The 27,618-nt window shown below is 46.7% G+C and overlaps 1 protein-coding gene and 1 pseudogene across 11 annotated transcripts in view; both read left to right on the forward strand.

The window, feature by feature from the left end:
- The window catches only part of OSBP2 (oxysterol binding protein 2), a 238,736-nt gene extending 219,456 nt beyond the window's left edge, over nt 1-19,280 (forward strand). For 3 of the 11 annotated variants that reach the window (XM_063722721.1, XM_024239630.3, XM_024239633.3), the window contains 9 exons: nt 798-852; nt 1,108-1,254; nt 2,390-2,635; nt 4,618-4,738; nt 4,957-5,060; nt 5,132-5,227; nt 5,312-5,496; nt 17,293-17,525; nt 17,653-19,280. In XM_063722721.1, coding sequence (XP_063578791.1) covers nt 798-852; nt 1,108-1,254; nt 2,390-2,635; nt 4,618-4,738; nt 4,957-5,060; nt 5,132-5,227; nt 5,312-5,496; nt 17,293-17,525; nt 17,653-17,795 — 1,330 coding nt within the window. In that variant the 3' untranslated portion in view covers nt 17,796-19,280. 11 annotated transcript variants of the gene reach the window in all.
- Nucleotides 10,038-16,605, forward strand: LOC103888964 (eukaryotic translation initiation factor 4H-like; annotated as a pseudogene).
- Nucleotides 19,281-27,618: the final 8,338 nt, after the last annotated feature.

The following is a 27,618-nucleotide window of genomic DNA, read 5'->3' on the forward strand; positions in this document are numbered from 1 at the left end:
GGCTGCATCTGATCTTTTCACCAGCTATCTACTTGTCTACTTAGGGTTTTCTTTCCTTTAAATCTTGCTTTGGCCAGGCCCAGTGGCTCCCAGCACTTTGGGAGGCCAAGGGTAAGAGGATTGCTTGAATAGAAGAGTTCGAGACCAGCCTGGGCAACATGGCGAAACCCTGTCTCTACAAAAAAAAATACAAAAACTAGCCAGGCGTGGTGGTGCAGGCCTGTAGTCCCAGCTACTTGGGAGGCTGAGGTGGGAGGGTCGCTTGAGCCCAGGGAGGTGGCGGCTGCAGTGAGCCATGGTCATGCCACCGCACTCTAGCCTGGGCAACAGAGAGACTCTATCTCAAAAAATCAATAATCTATCTGTCTTGCTCCAGATGGGATTTCATTGTTGTGTGAGCCTCATAGAGTATACTTACACAAACCTAGCTGATAGAGCCTGCCCACACAGCTGGGCTATATGGCACAGCCTATAGCTCCTGGGCTACAAACCTGTACAACATGTGACTGTACTGAATATTGTAGGCAACTGTGACACAATAGTTAAGGATTTGTGTATCTAAACACAGAAAAGGTATATTAAAAATACGATATGATAGTCTTATGGGACCACTGTCATATACACTATCCGCCATTGAAATGTTGTTATGCGGTGCCTCTCTACACACAGAACACACAGCAGTGACCAGGACATCTACTAGCAATGAAAATGATGTTGTCTGGAGAGAGGATGGGCCAGGTCCCAAGGAGGCCTCGGGATTCATCAGTAACTTGCCTCCCGCTTTGTATTTCCTGCAGAAAAGCTGAAGGTAGCACCGGGACAAGTTCCGTGGACTGGAGCTCAGCAGACAATGTAAGTGAGGGGCAGCACTGTAAGGGCCGGAAGGCAGCTTCTGACCTAGGGGGTGGGAGGGACAGGCCAGCACCAAGAGCTGGGGGCCAGCAGGCAGGCACATGCCCCAGTCCAGGAGCGCCATCCTGGCCTTCCACCAGCAGTGTGCCAGTGGCCAGCTTGGTGCCAGTCCTCAGGGTGGAGGGCAGAGACCTGGAAGCCAAGGGGGCGCTCTGGCCTCCGCTGATGGTGGGGGGGTCCCCACTTATGTGGCAGGTACTAGATGGTGCCTCGCTCGTGCCCAAGGGTTCATCCAAAGTCAAGAGGCGAGTCCGCATTCCCAACAAGCCCAACTACAGCCTTAACCTCTGGAGCATCATGAAGAACTGCATCGGCCGGGAGCTCTCCAGGATCCCCATGCCGGTGGGTGGCTCGGGCAGGGCAGCCCCGGCAGGTCCTCTGGGGCTGCTTTCCTGTGCATAGATGAGCAGTAATGGCCTGTGTGAAGTACACACAGCCTTGGAGTGTCATTTTCTTAACAGCACCTGAGGAGCATGTAACTAATTATCTAATCGTGTACATAGGCATTGCCCGATCTTCCAAAGTACAGGGATCTTTGGGCTCTGACAGAAGGAGCCAGGGAGAAGCTCTGCATGGATCAGCAACCTGGGGAGCCCCAGAGCACCTCTGGATCTCACAGGACCTTACCATGTCCCAGCTGTCCCGATCTGTAGATGGGGAGTGGCAGGATGGGGCTGTGTGTGGAGGGGTGGGCCCTCCTTCAGCTGGCAGCCATCCCTGGTGCCATCCCCAGGAAATGCAGGCTCAGTGTGGTCACACAGTGAGCCGAGGGCAGAGCTTGGATCCTCGTGCCACCTTGCTACAGTGGCATCTCCACTAGGCCAGACGGTTCCACTGTGTGACCCAGAACAAGTTCCTTCACATCTCCAGCCTCTGTGTCCACATCTATAGAGTGGGGAGAAACACAGTGTCCTCTTTACAGTGTCTGGGAGGATGGAGCAAGATAACACGAGGAAGCTGAGACTCGTACCCGATGGCATCATGGTGGGGAGAGTGACCCTGCCCTATGTGACACCGAGATAGGGGCCCTGGGCCTAACCCATCCTGTGCCGGGCCCCATCACAGCTCGGAACATGGGGAAGACCCATTTCCTTCACCCACAGACTCATGTGCTCATTCACTCATTCACTCATTCACTCACTGCTTCCTAAGATTCTGCACTGAAGATACAGCAGTGGGCCAGGCAGAGCCCCTGGCCTTGGTGGGTGTCCATCCGAGCAGAGGAGAGCAACAGTGAACATGATAAAAGTGTGTAGGATGCAGCAGACCAGAAAGTGGGGAGGGCTGTGGAGAAAACAGACAGGAGGGGCCAGGGAGGTGACGGCTTAGGGGCCACACTTTGGACAGGGCCGTCTGAGGAGCCTCACTGTGAAGGTGCTGTCTGAGCAGGGATGTCCCTGAACATCCGAGAAAAGCAAGGGCACTATGCCAAGCCGGGGCTGGTGCCCAGCCTGACCGCCCACCTGTCCACCCACAGGTGAACTTCAACGAGCCTCTGTCCATGCTCCAGCGGCTGACGGAGGACCTGGAGTACCACCACCTGCTGGACAAGGCGGTGCACTGCACCAGCTCAGTGGAGCAGATGTGCCTGGTGGCCGCCTTCTCTGTGTCCTCCTACTCCACCACGGTGCACCGCATCGCCAAGCCCTTCAACCCCATGCTGGGGGAGACCTTCGAGCTGGACCGCCTCGACGACATGGGCCTGCGCTCCCTCTGTGAGCAGGTGAGCGGGCTAGGCTGGCACTGGGTGGCGCCCACCCACACTCTGGCCAAGCTGTTCCTGCCAGGCCCAAGGTGACAAATAGGATGCAGCCTCTGACCCTGACTGCCCATACCCAAGGGGCCATCAAGCTGAGGCCCAGCCGGGGAGCAGGGCCTCCCATGGCAGGGGTAGGCACAGGGCCTCCTGGAGATGGGAAGGGGCATGAGAACTCAGCCTGGTGAGGACAGGGTCAGGCCTGGTTGCAGGGAAGGGGAGGATAAGCTCCAGTCCAGGGTGTTGTGGAGCAGAGGTGGAGGGGCATCTGTGGGCACTGCTGGGGAGGAGCATGGGGTCACTACCGAGCTGAAGGCGGCTGGCAGGAGGAGCCTGGGTGTAGCGGGATGGACTCTGCCCCGGCCCGTGACAGCAGCCTGTCCCCAACACCCCTTCCCCACAGAGACACGCCAAGACCCAGGCCCAGGAGCCTCAGCAGTGGCAGCCCCATGCTGAACCTAGGCATCCTGGTTGGAAACGAGGTGATTCTGTTGGTGCTGGCGTTGCCCCTGGCTCCTGGCGTGAGCGTGGGATGCTGGCCATTCACAGATCCTGGTGCTAGTTGAGGAGGCTGCAGCTGCTGCAAGGCCCTGTTAGGAGGTGGCTGCAGTAACCCACGCAGGGGTGTGGTGGCCAGACCTGGGGGAAGGGGGAGGCCAGAACACAGGCAGCTTTTGAAGGATGAGACAGCTGGTTTGCCGACGCTTTGGATATGGGGTTAGGGGGCAGTCAGGGTGATCTCATGTCCTTGGCCTGAACCCTGGAGTGAATGTATTTCACTACTTAGCAGACATTAGGTGCCCTCGACATGCCAGGTGCTGCTCAGCCATGGAGGTTTCAGCTGGGAAGTGAACAGACACGGCTCTGGTTCTCATGGGGCTGGGAAAGCAAGGCGGATACTGTGGCTGCTTCCAGCTCTTTTAGAAAGGGGGTGGTCAGGGAGCAGCTTTGCTGATGCAGAGAGTGAGGGGAGGAAAGGAAAGGAGGGTGAAAAAGCAGCAGCTGGAGGGTGGTGCACCTGGGGTGGGGCCTGCCTCCTGACCTGCCAGAGGAACCCTCTGCTGCGATGGAGGAAGTGGCCCACAGGGAGGCCTGGGGAGGTGGAGGTGGGAGCGGAGGGGGCAGATGCTGGATGTGATTTGAAGGGCAGGCAGGGTTTGCTCAGGGTTAGTGGAGGAGCATGAGGAGGGCCAGAGAGGCTGCAGAGCGTTTGGTGTGAGCAGCTGGAAGGGCAGGATGCTGAGGTGTAGGCGAGGAGGAGGCTGAGCTTCCCACGGGCTCCTTGGGGAGGGATCAGCTGAGTCTCAGGGCCAGCTAACTCATTTCCCGGGATGGTTCGCAGCTGGGCCTGCACTCCTGGGGCATAGAAAGCAAGTGGGCACCTCTTTCGGAGACAGGAAGTTAGGCGAGGCACACTGGGGGCAGCGGGAGCCCAGCTCTGCCCTGGTTGGGCTCTGCCTGTCTGAGGGGAGATGTCCAGGGGCAGCTGGAGGCCAGGGGCAGGGCCCGACTGCCCCTTGGCTAAAATCACTCTGCCTGTCTGGGCCCTCTTGGTATAACATGGCACAGCAGCTGCACCTGGCGTGTGGGGAGGATTAGATGAGAAGTGGACAGGGAAGCCTCGGCACAGTGTGACACCCTTTATCAGCCCTCAGTGCACCTGTCACAGGCATGTCTTTGAGGCATGAGGTCCGCCATCACCCCTATTTCACAGCCCAGGAGCCAGGTACTGAGAGGCTCAGGACAGTACCCGATGCTTTTCTGCTCAAGGCAGTGCCTTCCTGGGGGCCTGCCTTGGGTCCATGGCCACCTGAGGAACAGCCAGGACTGCTCCTATGGCCACAGAGCTGTGCCTGCTGAGACAGGGCAAGCTGTCCCTCCCTGGCTGGGGGAGGTGGAACCTGGGCTCATGTCTGGCAGATGCTCACATCCTATGGGTCTGGTCTCAGGTGAGCCACCACCCCCCCTCAGCTGCGCACTACGTGTTCTCCAAGCATGGCTGGAGCCTCTGGCAGGAGATCACCATCTCCAGCAAGTTCCGGGGAAAATACATCTCCATCATGCCGCTGGGTGAGCTGGGGCCCGGTGCCTTCCTGGGACAGAGAGACATTCTGCCTAAGAGGGAGGATTCTGGCGATGTAAAAGCCAGCTGGGGGCTTCAAGGGAGACCTCCCTGTAGGCCTGCCTCTCCAACCCCCCAGCCTGGTTCTCAAGACACCAGGCCTAAGGGCAGACTGGCCAGACCCCTGCATGGGGGGCATGACCTCTGACCTGTCCCCTGCCCCCAGGTGCCATCCACTTAGAATTCCAGGCCAGTGGGAATCACTACGTGTGGAGGAAGAGCACCTCAACTGTGCACAACATCATCGTGGGCAAGCTCTGGATCGACCAGGTCAGGGGCGCCCTTGGGGAGGAGGTGCATGGCCCGGGGGCTGGCCGCTGACCACTGCCCTCCTTTGCCAGTCAGGGGACATCGAGATTGTGAACCATAAGACCAATGACCGGTGCCAGCTGAAGTTCCTGCCCTACAGCTACTTCTCCAAAGAGGCAGCGCGGAAGGTAAGCAGGACCAGCCACCTCTAAGCACCCCAGGGGGCCCAGGGCAGAGGTGTGCACCTACGCTGGTCCTGCCAATGTCCACAGGTGACAGGAGTGGTGAGTGACAGCCAGGGCAAGGCCCATTACGTGCTCTCCGGCTCGTGGGATGAACAAATGGAGTGCTCCAAGGTCGTGCATAGCAGTCCCAGCAGCCCCAGCTCTGACGGGAAGCAGAAGACAGTGTACCAGACCCTGTCAGCCAAGCTGCTGTGGAAGAAGTACCCGCTGCCGTGAGTAGGGCTGGCAGGGGCCCCGCCACAGGCACAGGACAGAGGTCAAAGGAGAGGGAAGGAGGACAGTGGACAGAAAGCAACTGACAGGCACAGGAGGTCGGGAGGGTTCAGTCCACACATGGGCAGAGAACAGTATTATGCAGCCGACATCCCAGTGTGAAGGCAGACACCAAACAGTAAATAAATGTGAAACTATCAAACACTATGCACAGACTTTAAGCGAGGTGATAGGACAGAGCCCCTCCCTGTTCCTCCCTACAAGAAATAAAAAACATACTTGAAAATAACCACAGGAAATAGAAAACTATAAAATGTGGCATAGGAAAGTCCAAAGAGAACAAATAGAAATTCGACAAAGGAAAAAAAAAAATGACTGACATTGAGAACCCTATGGAATGGTTTAGTACCTAGAATCTATCACCTGAACGCAGGTCAGAAGAAGTGATACAACTTCATTTAAAGAGACAAAACCCAGAAAAGACAGGAAGCTACAGGGAGAAGACAGAGTGAAGTCCCTGGAGCAGGCTCCCTGGCCTCTCCTGGGAGCGAGTTTGAGTGCAGTCTCCCGTCACACCTCCTGCAATGGAATCTGCATTTCTGTAAGCTTGCTCAGCAAGATTGAGAGCAGGGTTTGGCCCACTTCTAGTGAGAGTCCCAAAAGGAAAGAGGGACTGTACCTGAAGAAAAAATAACGAAGAAATTCCTGCACCTAAATCTATGCAGTGAAACTAAATCAGAGAGAAACTATTAAGCAGCCAGATTTTAAAAAGACATCACTTTCCGAGGAGCTGTCCCCTTATCAACAGAAATGGGAGCTTGAAGACAGTCAAGTGATACCTTCCGTGAGCTGAAAGATGCACTGCCAGCCTAGAATTATACACCCAGGGAGACCATCTTTAAAGAATGAAGGTGAAATCAAGGCATTTTCAGGCAAACAAAAAGCTTAGTTTGTCACCAGCAGACCTGTACAAAAGGATATACCTCAGGCAGGAGGAAACTGACCCCAGAGGGAAGATCTGAGAATAACAGATACTGTGCACCTAAATTAAAGCTGAATAAACAAGAATAACGTGGGGTATAACATTTTAGAATGTGGCTGCACAGTAAGAAGAGGAATGAAGGGAGGGAAACTGCTCAAAGGCCCCCCTCCCCGCCGCCATGCTGCCCTGGAAGAGGATCAAGATGCACATTCGCTTCTGAGTGTATGAAGTATGTTTATTGCGAGTCCTAGGGTAACCGCTAAAATAATCCGTTTAGCTGGAATCCCAGAAGGAAAGAAGAAGAAAAAAAAAAAACCAAAGAGGGAGATATAATGAAGATAAATTTCCCAAAGTAAAAGCAAAGAGATGAAAGACCCTGTACTGAAAGGGCCTATAGCGTGCTAAAGACAAGAAATAAAGAAAAATGTTCATCTAGATCATGCTATAGTCAAAATGAAGACCGAAGAAAAAATTCTAATAGCTTCCAGGGAGGAGCAAAAGATTTTAGTCAAGAATAAAGAATTAGACATCAGATTTTTCAACAACCAACACTGGATTAATATTTTCTAAGTTACAAAATTAGAAAGTAGAATTTTCTATCTAGTCAAACTGTCATTCACATATGGGGCCATATCCTTAGGCATGCAGCCTCAGAAGTTTTGCCACACAAAAACCCACAATGAAAACAGTATTGGGCCAGGTGTGGTGGCTCACGCCTGTAATCCCAACACTTTGGGAGGCCAAGGCAAGCAGATCACTTGAGGTTAGGAGTTCAAGACTACCCTGGCCAACATGGTGAAACCCCATCTCTACAAAAAATACAAAAATTAGCCAGGCATGGTGGCACACGCCTGTAATCCCAGCTACTCGAGAGGCTGAGGCATGAGAATCACTTGAACCAGGGAGGCAGAAGTTGCAGTGAGCCGAAATTGTGCCACTGCAGTCTAGCCTGGGAGGAAAAAAAAAATGAAACAGTATTGGACACAGTACTTTAAAGGGGAGGATGGGGGGAGCAAGGATGTCACAACAGATGAATAAAGGGGTTTTGTTTGTTTTTTAGTTGTTGTTTGTTTTGAGATGGAGTCTCACTCTGTCACCCAGGCTAGAATGCAGTGGCATGATCTTGGCTCACTGCAACCTCTGCCTCCCAGGTTCAAGCGAGGTTCAAGCGATTCTCCTGCCTCAGTCTTCCGAGTAGCTGAGATTACAGGGGCATGCTACCACGCCCGCCTAATTTTTGTATTTTTAGTAAAGACAGGGATTCACCATGTTGGCCAAGCTGGTCTTGAACTCCCAACCTCAAGTGATCGGCACACCTAAGTCTCCCAAAGTGCTAGGATTACAGGTGTGAGCCACCACACCCAGCCTAAAAGTTATTTTTTAAAACAACTACTAGGATTAAAGAAAAAGAGAAATCATGCTCATAATAATGCAGATTTAAAAGTTTAGATAATCTTAGCATGATGGAATTTGAGGAGAAGGGGAAGGACCTGAGGGATGTGAAGAAATGCTAAGTTCTTATTGGAAGGAAGAAACATTTATAGGATTGTTAAAATAGTGAGAGAAAATTAAAAAGTAGCACAAACAAAAACTATAAATTAACATGATAGCAATAGGCCCAAGCATTATCAATGATTATAATAAATATAAATAGATGAAACTCACCAGTTAAAAAGCAAACTACTGACAAACTGGATTTTTTTTTTTAAGAGACAGAGTCTCGCTCTGTTACCCAGGCTGGTATCCAGCGGCACAATCAGAGCTCACTGCAGCCTCAAACACCCAGGTTCAAGTGATCCTCCAACCTCACACTCCTGAATAGCTAGGACTACAGGCATGCACCGCCATGCCTGGCTAATTTTTAAAATTTTTTTGTAGAGAGAGGGTGTCACTATGTTGCTGTCTGATCGCAAACTCCTGGCCTCAAGTGATCCTCCAGCCTCAGCCTCTCAAAGTGCTGGGATTACAGGCACAAGCCACCATCCCTGGCCTAATTGGATGTGTTAAAATCCAGATACCCGGACCTTCTAAGAGATTCCCAAAATATAAAGGTATATAAAAGTTGAAATTAAAAGACACATATCATGAAAATACTAACAAAAAGCTATAATAGCTACATTAATATCAGGTAAAATAGACTTTAGGAAAAAAGCATTATTAAGGAAGGGAAAGTTGCTATAATAATAAAAGGTTGAGTTAACCAAAAAGATATAATAGTTTCAAACATTATGCACATAATTCCTCAAAAATATACAAAGTACATATTGATACTTAAGGAAGAAATTGATAAATCCAGCACCACAGTAGGAAATTAGGAAGTTTCTGTACATCTCTTTCACTTGTTGATGGTCAAATGGAAACAATAAAAAAACAATCCAGCAAGTATATGGAGATCAAAACAATATATGCTATTACAGACTCCTGGATGCAACTCTGAGAACATATTTTTTCTCAAGTATACACGGAACGTATGCAAAAACTGATTGTGTACTAAACCCTAATGGAAGCCTCACAGATTTACCGAGTGTAGCATACAGACCACAATCTATAAGACAATTAAGATAGAAGTTACAAACAAAATGACCAAAAAATCCCAAATATTTGGGAAAAAAATTAAGTTGCTAAATAACTCATAGGCAAAATAAATTAGAATGAAAAAATGCAAAATATGTAGAACTGAATGATATAAAAGATATTTGGCCGGGCATGGTGACTCAACGCCTGTAATCCCTGCACTTCGGGAGCCCGAGGTGGGGGGGGATCACCTGAGGTCAGGAGTTCGAGACCAGCCTGGCCAACATGGTGAAACCCTGTTTCTACTAAAAATACAAAAATTAGCCAAGCGTGGTGGCACGTGTTTGTAATCCCAGCTACTTGGGAGGCTGAGGTAAGAGAATCGCTTGAACCTGGAAGGCAGAGGTGGCAGTGAGCTGAGATCGTGCCACTGTACTCTAGGCTGGGTGACAGAGTGAGACTCTGTCTCAGGAAAAAAAAAAAAAAAAAGATATTTAAACTGGCTGTATGCAACAAAAGCAATGCTTCAAAGGAAATATATTGCCTTAAATCATTTAATGTTGAGGCTTTCTCCTTTCTGAGTTTCAATTCTAATATTAGAGAAAGTTCAACATAGAAATCCAAAGAAAGAAGAAAATATACTTTAAAAATAAGAGCAAGAGCAAAAGCCTGTGCAACATAGTGAGACCTCATCTCTACCAAAAAAAAAATTTTTTTTCTTAATTAGCCAGGCATGATGGTACATGCCTGTAGTCCCAGATACTCAGGAGAACTGAGGTGGGAGGAGCACTTGAGCCCAGGAGGTCGAGGCTGCAGTGAGTTGTGAACACACCACTGCACTCCAGCCTGTGTGACAGAGCAAGACCCTGTCTCAAAAAATAATAATTTTGGCTAGACGTGGTGGTTCATGCCTATAATCTCCTGTATTATTCCATTTTCACACTGCTATAAAGATACCACCAGAGACTGGGTAATTTATAAAGGAGAAAAGGTTTAATTAACTCACAGTTCTGCCTGATTGCGGAAGCCTCAGGAAACTCAATCATGGCGTAAGGCGAAGGAGAAGCAAGTACCTTCTTCACAAGGCAGCAGGAAAAGAACAGAGAGTAGGGGAAACAGCCACTTACAAAACCATCAGATCTAGTGAGAACTCACTCACTATCACAAGAATAGCATGGGGGAAACCACCCCCATGGTCCAATCACCTCCCACCAGGTCCCTCCCCTGACATGTAGGGATTACCATTTGAGATGAGATTTGGGTAGGAACACAGCCAAACCCTATTATCCCAGCACTTTGGAAGGCTGAGGTGGGAGGATTGCTTGAGTTGAAGAATTTGAGACCAGCCTGGGCAATATGGCAAGATACCATCTTTATATTAATAATAATAATAATAATAAAAGCAGAAATCAATTAAAAAAACCAAGCCAAAAGTTGATTCTTTGAGGCACAAAAAAACTGTCAAAATAGAAAACTGACAAGACTGATCAAGATAGAAACAAATATTAATGAAAAAGGTTTAATGTGACATATAAAGTATAAAGACATAATTAAAACTTAGATTGGAGGGACAAATTCTTAGAAAAATATAACAAGAACTAACTCTAGCTGGGCACAGTGGCTCATGCCTAATGCCTATAATCTCAGCACTTTGGAAAGCCAAGGCAGTTGGATTGCTTAAGCCCATGAGTTCAAGACCAACCTGGGCAACAGCATGACCCTGTCTCTACAAAAAAAAAGTTTTTTTAATTAGCCATGTGTGGTGGTACACACCTGTAGTCCCAGCTACTCAGGAGGCTGAGGCAGGAGGGTTACTTGAGCCCAGGAAGTCGAGGCTGCAGTGAGCCATGACTACTATTGCATACCAGCCTGGGTGACAAAGCAGACCCTGTCTCAAAAAAAAAAAAAAAAAAAAGAAAAAGAAAAAGAACTGACTCTAGAAGAAATTGAAAACATGAATAGTCCTATAATAAATTAACTGAAGCAATAGTTTAAAAATTACCGTAAGGAAAACACAAGACCCAGATAATTTTACAGATGAATTCTCCCAATTTTTTCAGAAACATATTATTCCAATTTCATATAGTGTTCCAGATCATAGAAAAAGGAAATATTCACCTCTCCTATACTGTGAGGCCAGGATAACCCTCATACCAAATTAGGCTAAACTAGCAGAAGGAAAATAAAAGTTCTACCCTATTTCACTTATATTAATAAATATATAAGCAAAAATCCAAAACAAGATATCAGAAAATCCAATCCAACAGTGTATAAAAAAGATAGCATCCTATAATCAGGTTGAATTTATCCTGGGTATATAGAATGATTTTATATTAGAAAATCCATAGAGTAATCATATTAACAGATTTCAATAGATTCAGAGAAAGCATTTTAGGTGCCTAGATACAAGATTAATATACAAAAGCCAGTTGCATTTCAGCAAACAACTAGAAAAATGCAATTTAAGATAAGACACCAAGGCCGGGCGCAGTGGCTCATGCCTGTAATCCCAGCACTTTGGGAAGCCAAGGCAGGCAGATCACCTGAGGTCGGGAGTTTGAGACCAGCCTGACCAACATGGAGAAACCCCATCTCCACTAAAAATACAAAATTAGTCAGGCGTGGCAGTGCATGCCTGTAATCCCAGCTACTTCAGAGGCTGAGGCAGGAGAATCACTTGAACCCAGGAGGCAAAGGTTGTGGTGAGCCAAGATCACGCCATTGCACTCCAGCCTGGGCAACAAGAGTGAAACTCCATCTCAAAAAAAAAAAAAAAAAAAAAAACAATTAACGGCATATAACATCAAGGACCTTGTAATAAATCTTACAATCTAGACCTCTATAGAGAACATTATAAAGCTTTAATAAGAGATACCAAAGAAGAGCTAAATAAATGGAGAAAGATATAATGTTCATGGATAGAAAGTATTGTAAAGATATCATGATTTAAAAAATCAGTAAATCAAAACCCCAATAGGGACCTTCATGGAACTTGATATTAGAATTTTTTAATTTATATTGAGGAATAAAGGGCCAAGACATTTCTGAAGAAGACCAGAGAGGATTTACCCTACTAGATACCAGGATTTTTATTTTGAAACTCTAATGGAACAGAATAGTGAGCCCAGAAACAGACCCATGGATATATGTACCTCTGATATATGACAAAGGTGGCATATCAGATCTCGTGGGAAGATGGAATGGCTCACCAAATGAATCCCTAAGGAAAAAGATGCACTTAATCCCTCCCTCACATTATAAAGAAAATCAACTCCAAATAATGGCCTTACAATAATATTAAGTTTGACTTACTATAAACAATGACTTAATAAGTTGAAAAGGATAAATATCTCTTAGACCCTAAGGAAATATTAAGACACAAGCATTCATATATTTGACGATATTAAAATACTTTTGTTCATCGAGAACTTTTACTCACTAAAAGGCAATTTAAAGAAAGTGAAAAGACAATGCATAAACAAACTTGGAGAAGGTAATCATAATATCTACCTACACTTGACAGAGGATTATTATCAAGAATACAGAGTATTTTATCACAGTTAAAAATAAAAATTTTAAAAAGATCACATAAATAACTTTTTTTTTGAGATGGAGTCTCACTCTGTTGCCCAGCCTGGAGTGCAGTGGTGTGATCTCAACTCATTGCAACCTCCGCCTCCCAGGTTCAAGCGATTCTCCTGCCTCAGCCTCCTAAGGAGCTGGGATTACAGGTGTGCGCCACCACACCTGACTAATTTTTGTATTTTTAGTAGAGATGGGGTTTTGACATGTTGGCCAGGCTGGTCTCAAATTCCTGACCTCAGGTGATCTGCCTGCCTTTGCCTCCCAAAGTGCTGGGATTACAGGCAAGAGCCACCACGCCCAGCCCACATAAAGAACTTCTAATCAACAATTAATGTAAAAATAATGGGAAAATGTGCAAGAGTCATGAACAAGAATTTTGCAGAAAAAACATATATGGCCAGTCATCATATAAAAACCATGTATGTTGAAGAAGCTGTAGAGCTGCAATATCTCTGATACATTGCTGCTGGCAAAAGTTGTAAATTGATGCAACACTCGGAAAAACAGTTTGGCTTTCCACCAGGCGTGGTGGCTTACGCCTGTAATCCCAGCACTTTGGGAGGCCAAGGTGGGTGGAAAACCTGAGGTCAGGAGTTTGAGACCAGCCTGGCCAACCTGGTGAAACCCTGTCTCTACTAAAAATATAAAAATTAGCTAGGCGTGGTGGCACACACCTGTAATCCCAGCTACTCAGAAAGCTGAAGCAGGAAAATTGCTTGAACCTGGGAGGTGGAGGTTGCAGTGATCCGAGATGGTGCCACTGCACTCTGGCCTGGATGACAAGAGTGAAATTCCGTCCCCCCACAAAAAAAGATGAACAATCACATAGTCATAACCCAGTAATTCTACTTGTAAAAATATACTCAAGAGAAATTCTTGCAAATGTACAACAGGACTTATGCATGAGAGTATTCCAATAACAAAAACTTGGAAACAACACAAATTTATTGAATGAATAACTGTGGTACATTCGCATGAAGGAATATATACAGTAGCTAAAACTAAACCCCAGTAACATGAAGCAATATAGGTAAATCTTAGCATATAATAAGCAAAAAAAAAAAAAAAAAAAAGCAGAGGGTCCCACGGCAGTACTGGTGGCTATGGTTCCCGTAGCCAGAAGGGGTCGCTCAGAGAGCCCCCCACACAGCATACGTAGGAAATCAACCTTTTAATATGGTTCAGGGTGACATAGATGCTATCTTTAAGGATCTCAGCATAAAGAGTGTACGGGTAGTCAGAGACAAAGATACAGATAAATTTAAAGGATTCTGCTGTATACAATTCGATGAAGTGGATTCCCTTAAGGAAGCTTGACATACAATGGTGTACCGTTGGGCAATCAGTCACTTAATGTGGACATTGCAGAAGGCAGAAAACAAGATAAAGGTGGCTTTGGATTCAGAAAAGGTGTACCAGATGACGAGGCTTCAGGGATGACTTCTTAGGAGGCAGGAGAGGTAGTCACCCAGGTGACTGGCAAACAGGCCCCCCAGTGGGCAGCCACTTCAGAGATGGTCCTCCCCTCCACCAATACAACATGGATTTCAAAGAACCGAGAGAGGAGGGAAGAGCACAAAGACCATGACTCCAGCTTAAACCTCGAACGGTTGTGACGCCCCTCAATCAAGTAGCCAATCCCAACTCTGCTATCTTCAGGAGTGCCAGACCCAGAGTGGAATTCATTCACAAGGAGCAAGAATGAGCCTGTGGTTGGAAGGGAATGGGACATGGGGGGTTGGAGCAGGACCACAGCCTGGTGAGCCCCTGGGCCGTGTTCCTGCAGCTTCCATTCCCGCGCCTGCCACTGGCCTCCTCACAGTGGAAACACAGCTTGTTGAGTGCATGCCAGCTGTTAACAAGTGGTTTTTAGTACATTCTGGGCTTTGCTGTATCTATCTAGTGCCTGTTTGTGCGTTTTTTTCTTTCTACCACTGCTTCCCCATTTTTCTTCTGTCCTTTTCCGCCCAGCTCCTTGTTTTCCTAGCAGCACGTGGGGTTCTCGGGAGGATCAGAGGTGGCCATGTGGGGGAGTCGTTTGGGCTATGGTGCTGCATCATTTTTCTCCTTTGCTTTCTCTTTTTACTTTAGACATTGGCCTGACTCCAGGTGTTTCCTTTCACTTCCTCAGTGTTTCTCTTCTGACCTGCATGTTGAGTTCTGTATTGCGTTGGCTTCCAAGAAAAACCAGAAGTCACTGACAGACTGAACTGCACCTTGTTGGTATTCCACTGTGATGGACATAGAGAATTGGAGGCACATTGTTTTCACAACTAGGATAAAAATAGCTGTTGATCCTTGCAGGGTCCTTTCCATTCCTATTGAGAGGGAGCCCTGGCTCCACGACCCCCTCCCAAAGTGGACTGTCCAAAGGGATAGGCTCACACCAGAAACAACGAGAGCTGAAAGCGGAGACCGTGGAATAGCAGTAGGGAGTCCATGGAGAAGATACAGTGAATGTTCGTATGCGTTCACGTGTTTTTGTTACTGCTTTTTCGAGGCTGTGTCCCAACTAGTTCACTCCTTTCATCCCCCCTCTGGCCAGCTGCAGTGAATGGCCAGTGGGTTTCTTTTATCCTGGGCCAAGGCACTTTGAGGGTTGGGGGACAGTGCCGGCACTGCGCTTGGCTGACTGCAGCGCTGACACGGTGTTTCCCCAAATCCCTGTTGCCTGTGTGTTTGTGTTTATCTGTTCCTAGTATAGGCAACATAATGAGATACTGTGCTTCCCACCTCCCCTTCAATTCATAGCCAAAATGGGTCTAGAATCTGGCACTTTACTCATTTCACTTGATAAATGAAATTGTACTGTGCAGAGCTGTCAGGAACCTTCAGATGACTGTATAGGACTGCAGCTGTCTAGGTCTGAGGCTGCATCTTGGGGACACACTTGATTGTTCCCATGTGCAGGGTTCAGCACTTACCTGGGAGTGGTAGGGGTTAGGCTTTTGAGCTTGAACGCCCGCATGTGAACAGATGAAAAATCCTTCAGTACCCAAATCCCAGTCTTCCCTTTGGGAGCAGTTGGGGGGTGGCTGGTAGCAAGGGCCTAGGAAAGAGACCCTTGCCGGGTGATGGCAGGGTGGCCTGGGGCGCCCAGTGTAGTGTGCTTAGTAATTGGTCACCAGCTGTCATTCTTGGCTTCTCCTACTACTGTCTCTTTGTTACAAGCCCTCAGCAATCCACAGAACCCTCTCTCCTTCCTTCCACCTGTCAGCTTCTCTGCTTCTAAGAACCATTTCTGTAACACCAATACTTAAGAAAGACATGCATTATGTGGTGTAATCAAACCTGATGCTTTCAGATCATCTACTTACATCTTCAACATGGATAAGATAAAGAAACAAAACAAATGCATCTAAACTTCTGGGCAATCCAGTTGATTTTTAAATGTAAGAATGGAATTCCAAACACAACACATTCAGCTATATGACAGAAAGTAAATCTATGGATATGGTATTTTGTGAAGGATCTTTTCAACAAAAGAAACGCTTACATAATTAAAATATATATATATACATTAGGAAAGATGAACTAACTACAACCCAAGTAGAGAAAGTATGAACAAGGCCTGCTGGACAGTTATACAACCTTGCACTCAGCAACTGTTCTCTTCAATCACATGGAACGTGTGCAAAAACTGCCCATATACTGGGCCATAAAACAAATTTCAAAGGACTGAAATTATGCCAAGTATATTGTCTGACTCCAAGGCAATTATACTAGAAAAAAATGACTACAAAAATCCCCATAAGGGCTGGGCACGGTAGCTGATGCCTGTAATCCCAACACTCTGGGAGGCCAAGATAGGCAGACCAGTTGAGGTCAGGGGTTCAATACCAGCCTGGCCAACATGACAAAACCCCATCTCTACTAAAAATACAATAAAATTAGCTGGGTGTGGGGGCATGCCCTGAAATCCCAGCTACTCAGGAGGCTAAGGCGGGAGAGTTGCTTGAACCCAGGAGGCGGAGGTTGCAGTGAGCGGAGCATCAGGCCACTTCACTCCAGCCTGGGCCACAGAGCGAGACCCGTCTTTTTTTTTTTTTTTTTTTTTAGACGGAGCCTCGAACTGTCGCCCAGGCTGGAGTGCAATGGCGTGATCTCGGCTCACCGCAACCTCAGCCTCCCGGGGTTCAAGCAATTCTCCCGGCTCAGCCTCCTGAGTAGATTACCTGGGATTACAGGTGCCTGCCACCACGCCCAGCTAATTTTTAGTAGAAACGGGGTTTCACTATGTTGGCCAGGCTGGTCTCGAACTCCTGGCCTCGTGATCCACAGGCCTCAGCCTCCCAAAGCGCTGGGATTATAGGTGTGAGCCACCGTGCCCAGCAGAGACCCTGTCTTAAAAAAGCCAGGCACTCCAGCCTGGGCAACAAGAGTGAAACTGTCTCAAAAAAGAAAAAAAAACATAATAGAAAAAGAAGAAAAGCCGAGAACTACTAAGCTAGGCAATTCCCAGATAAGTCTAATAAGGCAAAACAGCGGCAGGTTGGCCATGTGAGCACGGGAGGTGTGGGGAGCAGAAGGCAGCTGTTTGCAGCCACTGGGTTCCGCCGGGTGGGCTCACTGGGGTGGGCCCAAGGCCAGAGGGAGTCCTGGACGCGGGGAGCTGGAGGGTGAGGCGACCCGGGAGGGGAGACATCGCCAGGCAGGGGAGGGCGGCCGGGTAGGTGTGGTCCGGCTCACACCGCAGCCACCGCCACCGCCACAGGGAGAACGCGGAGAACATGTACTACTTCTCAGAGCTGGCCCTGACCCTCAACGAGCACGAGGAGGGCGTAGCGCCCACCGACAGCCGCCTGCGGCCCGACCAGCGGCTGATGGAGAAGGGCCGTTGGGACGAGGCCAATACCGAGAAGCAGCGGCTGGAGGAGAAGCAGCGCCTGTCGCGGCGCCGGCGGCTGGAGGCCTGCGGGCCGGGCAGCAGCTGCAGCTCGGAGGAAGGTGAGGCCGGGCGGGAAGGGCGCCCCGGAGGGGAGGAAAGGGGTGCCCGGGTGGGGGTCCCGTGGGGACGGATTCCGGGGGAGCAGGCCACCAGCCCACCCACCAGCCCACTGTGCCTGCCCAGCAGAGAAGGAGGCGGATGCCTACACGCCACTGTGGTTTGAGAAGAGGCTGGACCCGCTGACCGGGGAGATGGCTTGTGTGTACAAGGGCGGCTACTGGGAGGCCAAGGAGAAGCAAGACTGGCACATGTGCCCCAACATCTTCTGAGCGCCACCCTTGCAGCAAATACAGGCGCCTGCACAGCCTGGCCCACCTGTTCATTAATGCACTCAATTTAGTACTGAATGGTCTTTCTCCTAGCCCATTCCCAGCCCTTCCTATTTCCTTTCCTATTTTTTTTTCTCCCCACACTTTCTTGGGACTCCCACCTTGGAAGGAGGAAGGGCTGACCTGGGTTCTCTCCAGCCCCCAGGTGCGCCGGGTCACCCGTGCCCCTTCATTATGGACCTGGGCCCTACTGGAACCCCTGCCCCAGTTACCACAACTCAGGCCGGCTGGCCCGGGCCATGGGCTGCGCAAATCACCAGCCCCCAACCCAGGGAGGAACTGGCCCCTCCTAGGGAGCCTCTTCGACTTTTTTAGAAAAATGATCTCCATTTCTTTCCAGCCATGATGTTTAGTAAATATTTTTAGTACCGCACTTAGCAGACAGCTTTCCAAGTGTGCTTTCTTGCCACAAAAGTGTCCTCGCAAGAGCCCCTTATTTTTAAGACATCAGGAAGCCAGACCCCTTTGAGTTGGGAGAATTTTGTAGCTCAACATATCAAGTCCTCGATGGTATCTGAGCTGCCCACATCCCCACCTGCCAGGGCCCCACAGAGCCCAAAACAGAAGGGGGCTGCCCCAGCCCAGCAGAGCACAGAGAGTTTCTGGAGCTCCCACCCATAGATGCGGGAGGGGGTACTGATGGCAACCCCCATGTGGATTTGAGGGCAGCAGTCCCTGGCCTCACCCTAGCCAGCCTGGGTGGCTCCCTAGCCCCAAGAGGCCAGGAAGGGCTGGAAGGCAGGGCCTGCAGGTGCTCCCTGCCCTGAGACCCAGGCCCCAAATCAGCAATAATGAACAAACCCTTGGCCCAGCCTGGGCTGGTGACCCGGGCACCAGAGACCTTGCATCCCTCCTCATCCTAGGAGGCCCCTAGGGGTGCCCCATCTCAGTGCCCCCGAACTCTTTATTTGCCTAATTTATATATATATATGATATATAAATATATATAAAATAGCTATTTTGCTTAAATTTCTACAGTATGTAAAAGTGAAAAAATGATGAAGACGGGCACACCTGTCTGAGTTTGGCCGTCATGTCAGCTGTGCCCTTCCCTCTCCTCATGCACCCTTCTAGCGGCTTCTGCCAACCATGGGGGGCTGGACCACCATGGCCACTGACCCAGCCCCTCAGAATCCCACACTCCAATCCTTTCCATTTCAGTTTAGTCCTAAAAGTTCATCACAGGGTTTTTCTTTCTACTCCAGGACTGGTTTTGTTTTTATATATATATATATAAAAAAAAAAAAGTGAAAACACCAATGTGTGAAATGCCTTATGATGCCCACTGGAGAGGCGGGGTGGGGTGGGGCAGGATGGCCCCACTGGGGCTCCCACAGAGCTGTGGAATGTACCTCTCCCCAACACTGTTTTGTTAGCAAGCACCTTTTGACCAGTAATAAAAAACCTTGGCTTTGGAGTTTTCCACTGCCCTGTACCTCAGTCTCTCTGTGTCTGGGTGGAGGGGACTAACGTAGAAGGACAGGTGACAGCCTACAGGGTGGCATGGGGGTAGAGCATGGGGTGAAACAGCAGGGGGGTCAGGGGAAGAGAGGAGGTAGGAGACCCAGGAAACTGCCCAAAGGGCTGGGGACAGGGTCGCAGCTCTGCCAAAGGCTGCCCTGATGCTGTGGCCACAGGGCTGGCCTGGACCTAGCTCTGCTCTCTGGAAGGGCAGTGCTTTAGCCAGGTGGAGACCACCAGCAGCCCCCTCCCGTGTTTCAGTTCCTGGAGCTGTCTAGTGGGAGGCCTCCAGGGGGAAGGCCGGCCCTGGTGAGTTCCATATCACTTGACAGCAGCAGCCTGGGCTGCACTTCCAGGTGAGGGATAGGTAGAGCAGGACACCCCAGGGGCATCAGGGCCAGCGCTCTCACCATCTGCCTCCACACCCCAGCCCTGTGGGATCTGGGGCTGGCCCTGCACAGCTCCTTCCCTGGCTAGGCTTCCCTATCTGTGGGGAGGTGGCCGCTGGCGGGGGGTCCCGGCTGAGGAGTCGGTGGGGCAGGTCTCACTGGAATAGAGGTGAGGTGGAACCTCAGGATGCACCTGACCCAGAGGGCAAGGGAGGGGACAAAGGCCAGTCTACTGAGGCAAAGAGAGGGCTCTGAAGAGCTTGAATAGGAAGTGACATCAGGGCAATGTTTGAGAAAGACCACTCTGACCAGCAGGACACAAGATCAACCTACACTCAGTGGTCTCACACCAGCCATCACTGAGTAGAAAATGTAATAGAAAAAAAGATCTACAACACAGGCCATCTGACAAAAAGACACAAAACCTGTAAAAGACCTTTATGGACATGACAGGACTTGAGTTAAGAGGAAAAATACATCTTCATAGCTAGGTTCACATTCAGTTATGTTAGTCCCAAACCTACAAATTCAACATGATCCCTATCAAAATCCTACCAATATGGTTCAAAAGCTTGACAAGTTGATTGTGACATTTATATGAGAGAATAATTAAAAAAAAAAAAAAAAGGGCCAGGTGCAGTGGCTCACGCCTGTAATCCCAGCACTTTAGGAGGTCAAGGCGGACAGATCACTTGAGGCCAGGAGTTCGAGACCAGCCTGGCCAACATGGCAAAACCCCGTCTCTACTAAAAATACAAAAATTAGCTGGGTGTGGTGGTGGCCCTGGGATTACACCTGTAATCCCAGCTAGTTGGGAGGCTGAGGCAGATAATCACTTGAACCCGGGAGGCGGAGGCTGCAGTGAGCGAAGATCGCGCCACTGCACTCCAGCAAGAACTCGGGGACGATGAGGGGACTATGTAGATTTGACCTGCAGATGCCCAAACAAGCTGGAAGCCTCCTGGGGACACACAGCTTCCTTTTTCTCCACTGCGCTCTGATCACCATCTGGCTGCCATGCAGTGTATTTGTTGATGGTCTGCCCTCCCTACCCTAATGGACTGAGCTTCATGAGACTGTGAGCTTCATGGTCTTATACGTTGTAGCATCCCACTGCCTGGCACATAGTGCTCAATGAATAGCTGTTGAAAGAATCAACACCAGGCCAGGAAGACCAGCTAAAGCAAATGCTCAGTGGGACAACACCTGAGCAGTGGGGGGGGCGTGACTGCAGTACCAAGTTGGGAAGAGACTCAGAAATGGAACTGGTAAAGAGCTGAGCCCAGGGACCCAGGAAACTGCTGCCTCCCCCAAACTCTAGAGTCCAAATTGCTGCTCCTGACAGACTGTGGGGTAGGAGTCAGATTCTGTAAGTGGGGAAGAGAAGGCCTGAGGTTCCCTCATCTCCAGGGACATGGCTCAGCAGGAAGGGAGTTGGGAGGAGAGGACAACGGAGAGACACATTTCAAAGTGGAACACAGAATAGGACCAGAGACAAACTCAATGCTATTTAACTTATTGTTTTTATGAAGCTAGCCAGCATGCATAACTTCAGCAACAAAGCCTGATAAAGACAGTGTGAAAATAAAGGGAATATATAGTTCGGTCTCATGGAAGAAAAGAATTTTCATAAATCCAAACAAGAGAACAGCAAATAGAATCTAGCCACATAGAAAAGACTGAACCCCAAGTTGGTAAGCCCATGCCAAAATTAGGTTTACTGCAGAAATGCAAGAATGGCTCAATGTTGTGAAGCTTTCCATGGTAAATCATTCATTACATCAGCCAGTCGAAGGATTTCTTCTTCTGGCAATATGGTAAACTAGGTTCCCAGAAAATACTCCTTTGTGGAAAACTAGACAGGTTGGATAAAATTTTTTAAATGTTAAATGCATCCATCAACTGGAAACAATATGACGAATACTCAAGCCAAAAACTAAGTGGGTATGAAAACCTGGAGAGGTAAGAAAAGGTCTGAAATATTTTATGTTGCAATTATTTACAAAGCCCAATGAGCTTAACTGTAAGTTTTCACTGCCTCAAAAGAGCCTCCAAAGGTAGGGCATATAATAGGAGATTTGGGGCCCCCAAGGGCTATACCTTCAATGTAATAGTGAATCCAAAATAAAATACAAGAAAAATCACTTGTCTTAAAGGTTGGTCCTGAGCAGAGAAAAACAAAATCCCCCTAAGAATTTGTAATCAGGAGTGGACCCTCAGTTAGTTTTGCAGCCCAAATACACACTACCTGAATGGCTCAATGAAACCTCTGACAGAGAAAGTAACATGGTCTCAAGTTGGCAATGTTCCCAGTCACCTGGGGGAAGCAAACAAGTCCTCTCTGGAAGATATCCCCTTCATTCTAGGCCTTAGAGAACCTCAGATATGAAACTGCAGGGAAAATGAGCAGCTCACAGTATAAAATCTCCAAACACACAAGGAAACAAGCACCCATGAGCAAGGGCAACCAGAAATAACAGATAGCAGAATCAGACAGAAAACTCTTCCACACAGTGAAATTATCAGATACAGAAGAGAAAATAAGCATGTTTAATATATTTCTAGAAATAGAAAGGCAGCTTGAAAATAAGTGAAGAGTAAATATTCAAACATACTAAACAAATTTCAAGAAAATGTTTTAAAATCACTAAAAATAATTCAGTGAATAGTTTTACAACAGATTACACAGCTGAAGAGAGTATTAGTGAAGCAGAAGTGAGATCTGAAGAAATCTGGAATACAACACAGAGACACAAAGAAGTGAAAAATATCAAAGGGAAGTTAAGACATGAAAGATGATCCCACATATGTCTGATCTATTTCAGAAGGAGAAAAGAATTTTTTATGGAACAGAAGCAATCTTGGAAGAGTTATGGCTAAAAGTTTTTCAAGAAATCATGGAAAACACCAATACACAAAGTTAAGCTCAACAAATCCTAATTATGGTAAATAAAAAGATATCCACAGCTAAATACAATATAGTAAAACTGCAAGATTACTAAGACAACAAAATCTTACAAGCAGATTTTTTTAAATTACCTTCAAAGAGCATAAATTAGGCTGGGTGCAGTGGCTCACACCTGTCTTACCAGCACTTTGGGAGGCTGAGGCAGAAGGATCGCTTGAGACCAGCAGCTGGAGGCCATCATGGGAAAACAGAAGACCCCATCTCTACAAAAAAATAAAAATAAAATTAGGCAAAGTGGTATGTGTCTGTAGTCCTAGCTTCCCAGGAGACTGAGGCTGGAGGATTGCTTGAGCCCAAGAATTTGAGGCTGCAGTGAGCTAGGATCACATCACTGCACTCCAGCCCAAACAAGAGAGTGAGATCCTGAAAATTCATCTCCAAAGGAAGGCCAATTAGACCGAGAACAGATTAGACTGAGAGCCTCCAAAGGAAGTCAGAAGACAATGAAGTATTACCTCCAAAATAGAGAAGAAAATGTTAGTATTCTCCTCAGTCAAAATATCTTTTCCACAGGTCACGTGTGGTGGTTTATGCCTATGATCCCAACACTTGGGGAGGCCAAGGTGGAACGATCACTTGAGGTCAGGAATTTGAGACCAGCCTGGGCAATATAGCAAGACTCCATCTCTACAAAAATAAAATAATTAACCAGGCATGGTGGCGTGTGCCTGTAGTCCCAGCTACTTGGGAGGCTGAGGAGGGAGGATAGATAACTTGAGCCTAGAAGTTCAAGACTGCAGTGAGCTACACAATCATCCTGTCTCTGACTGTCTCTGTCTCTGTCTCTGTCTGTCTCTCTCTCTCTATATATATATATGTGTGTGTGTGTGTGTGTGTGTGTGTGTGTGTGTATAACTAAATTTTATTTAGCATATTAAACAGTATATTAAAATTTTTAAAAATATATATATAGTGTCATGTGGAGTTAGACTATGATGAGTTAAGATTATGTAAAACTTATCAGGTAATCATTGAAGGAATAGCAATACTAAATTATTTCCAAAGCAGTAGAAGAAACACATTGAATGCAGGGGGGGAAAAGCTCAGTAAATCTAAAGAAGGCAAGAGAGGAGAGGAAAAAAGAATGTAGAATAAAAATCACAAATAAGAGAATACAAATACATCAGTAATACATCAGTAATTACATAAAATTTAAGTAATCTAAATGCTTCAAGGAAAAAAATATGGACTAAAAATAAAATCTAGCTATATGCTATTTACAAGAATACACCTAAAACATAAATATATAAACTAAACAGACTCTAGGGCAAAAAATATTACTAGATGTCAACTACTAGAATTTTTAAGGTTATTTTGTAGTGATAGAAGGTAAAACTCATAAATTTCTAAAACTCTTATGCACCTAATAACATCTCAAAATGTATAAAGTAAAATGGATAAAGAGAAGGATAAATCCACTATCATAATGGAAGATTGTAATGTATTTCTCCCAGTAATGACAGCTCAGACAACAAATTATGTTAATTACTATATAATTAACAAACTTGATGTCATGGACACATACAGGGAATTAAATGTGACTGCAGAATACATATTTTTGAAATGCACATGGAACTTTTATGAACATTAACCACATATTTAATCCAGTCATAAGGCCTCAGCAAATTTCAAAGGACCACATTCTCAGACTGCAATGAAGACAGTACAAAATCAATGACAAAAATAAAACTGGGAGAAAAAAACAGACTAGAACATTAAGAAATATATTTTGAAATAACTCATAGGTCAATGAAGAAAACAATAGAAATCAGAAAATACAGTTAAACAAAAAAACTATATATTAAAACATACAGAATACAGGTAAAGCAGTACCTTGAGGAAAATTTACAACATTTAAGGCTCATGTAAAAGACTAAAAAATTTTTAAACATCCAATTTGAGTAAGAAAATGAACATTAGAATAAAGTCAAGAAAAGGACAAGAATGGGCTGGGTGAGGTGGCTCACGCCTGTAATCCCAGCACTTTGGGAGGCCGAGGCGGGCGGATCACGAGGTCAGGAGATTGAGACCATCCTTGCAAACACGATGAAACCCTGTCTCTACTAAAAAATATACAAAAAATTAGCCGGGCGTGTTGGTGGGTGCCTGTAGTCCCAGCTACTCGGGAGGCTGAGGCAGGAGAATGGCGTGAACCCAGGAGGCGGAGCTTGCAGTGAGCCGAGATCGCGACTCTGCACTCCAGCCTGGGCGACAGAGCGAGACTCTGTCTCAAAAAAAAAAAAGAAAAAGAAAAAAGAAAGAAAAGGACAAGAATGAAAATAAAGATCAGGTATTCATTAAATAGGGAAATAATAAAAAGAACGAAGAAAGCTGAGGTTAGGCCGGGTGCAGTGGCTCATGCCTGTAATCCCAGCACTTTGGGAGGCCGAGGCGGGTGGATCATGAGGTCAGGAGATCGAGACCATCCTGGCTAACACGGTGAAACCCCTCTCTACTAAAAATACAAAAACAAAATTAGCCGGGTGTCGTGGAGGGCACCTGTAGTCCCAGCTACTCAGGAGGCTGAGGCGGGAGAATGGCATGCACCCAGGAGGCAGAGTTTAAAGTGAGCCGAGATTGCACCACTGCACTCCAGCCTGGGCAACAGAGCGAGACTCCGTCTCGAAAAAACAACAAAAAAAAGAAAATCGCTTGAACCTGGGAGGCAGAGGTTGCTGTGAACCAAGATTGTGCCACTGCACTCCAGCCTGGGCAACAAGAGTGAAACTCTACCTCAAAAAAAAAAAAAGAAAGGGGACATAAATACAGACACCAGAGACATTTTAAAGAAAGAATATATTATTAGAACTTGCCCTGTGGAGACACCTAAAAAATAAATTAGGAATATTATGAACAACTTGGACAATAAATATTATGAACAACTTGGACAATAAATTTGAAAACAGATAAAATGGATTAGTTCCTACAAAAATATAACTTGGACTCAGTGGCTCATGCCTGGGATCCCAACACTCTGGGAGGCCGAGTCGGGCTGATTGCTTTGAAGCCAGGTGTTTGAGACCAGGCCGGGCAACATGATAAAACCCCATCTCTACAAAAAATATGCACACACAAAAATTTAGCTAGGCATAGTGGTGCATGCCTGTAGTCCCAGCCACTCAGGAGGCTGAGGTGGGAGGATGGCTTGAGCTCAGGAGGTGGAGGTTGCAGTGAGCCTAGATGATGCCACTGTACTCCAGCCTGAGCAACAGAGTGAGACTGTCTCCAAAAAAAAAAAAAAAAGACTTATAACCATTTCTTTTTAAAAATCAGTTAAAAGTAGTCCTAACAGGCCGGGTGCAGTGGCTCATGCCTGTAATACCCCCACTTTGGGAGGCTGAGGCGGGCGGATCATGAGGTCAAGAGATCGAGACTATCCTCGCCAACATGGTGAAACCCCGCCTCTACTAAAAATGCAAAAATTAGCTGGGTGTGGTGTCGTGCGCCTGTAGTCTCAGCTACTCAGGAGGCTGAGGCAGGAGAATCACTTGAACCCGGGAGGTGGAGGGTGCAGTGAGCCGAGATCACTGCACTCCAGCCTAGTGACAGAGCGAGACTCCGTCTCAAAAACAGTCCTAATATATACACACAAAACTCTACACAAATGACCAAGGAATAATTCCAATCTTACAGAAACTTTCCAAGAGTAGAGGGAAAGAGAGAATACTCCCAAACTGATTTCTTCAAGCTAACATAACCTGCTCACAAAAACCTGACAAACAGTATGAGAATAGACAATTACAAACTAATGTCACTTGTAATGGTACAATTCAAAATAAAATATTAATAAATCTAACAATATAGAAAATCACTATTATTCCAAAAATGCAAGGTTAGTTTATGCTGAGAAAAACTAAACCATGTAATTCACCACATTAACAAATTAAAGGAGAATGCTACATAGTTATGCTAATATGAAGAAAACGCTTTAGATAAAATTCAGCATGCATCCATGATATTTAAAAGGAAAAAAAGACTGGGCACAGTGGCTCACACCTGTAATGCTAGCACTTTGGGAGGCCCAGGTGGGTGGATCACCTGAGGTCAGGAGTCAAGACCAGCCTGACCAACATGGTGAAACCCCATCTCTAGTAAAAACACAAAAATTAGCTGGGCATGGTAGTGGGCACCTGTAATCCCAGCTCCTCAAGAGGCTGCAGCAGGAGAATCACTTGAATCTGGGAGGTGGAGGCTGCAGTGAGCCAAGATGGCACCACTGCACTCCAGCCTGGGCAACAGAGCAAGACTCTGTCTCAAAAAATATATAAATAAATAAATAAAATAAAGAGTGTAGCAATAGGAATAGAAGAAAATTTCCATAATCTGATATCTACACACACACACGCACTTTTCTTGCGAGACAGGGCACAAAAAGAGATGCCCACTTTCCCCCTTTATATTCAACACTGTACTCAGAGCCAATGCAATAAGGCAAGAAAAATATTTATATAAAGTATGAGAACTGGTAAAATTATCACTGTTCACTGATGATATGACCTAAAAAATCCAAAAGAATTGTGTAGATAACAGTCAATTGATATATAAAAATCAATTACATTTTTATATACTAGCAACAAACTGTCAGAGAATGTAACTTAAAGTTGTCATTCATCTATAATAGCATTACAAATCATCAAGTTCCAAAGATATATCTAACAAAAGACATATGAGACCTCTAAAGGGAAAACTGTAATACTTTTTTTGAGAGACACTAAAGAAAGATCTAGATTGAGAATTATACCATATTCATGGTTGGGAAGACTTATAAAGGTATCAATTCTTCTCAGTTAAGGATGGATACCATCAATTCCAATGGAACCCCTACAGGTTTTCTCATGGAGCTTGATGATTCTAAAATGTGCACGAAAATGCTAACACCTAACAGTAGTCAAGACACTATTGAAGTAGAAATGTAGCTGGGCGCGGTGGCTCATGCCTGTAATTC

Source organism: Pongo abelii, chromosome 23 (assembly GCF_028885655.2).
Source record: "Pongo abelii isolate AG06213 chromosome 23, NHGRI_mPonAbe1-v2.0_pri, whole genome shotgun sequence".
Classification (NCBI taxonomy): Eukaryota; Metazoa; Chordata; class Mammalia; order Primates; family Hominidae; genus Pongo; species Pongo abelii.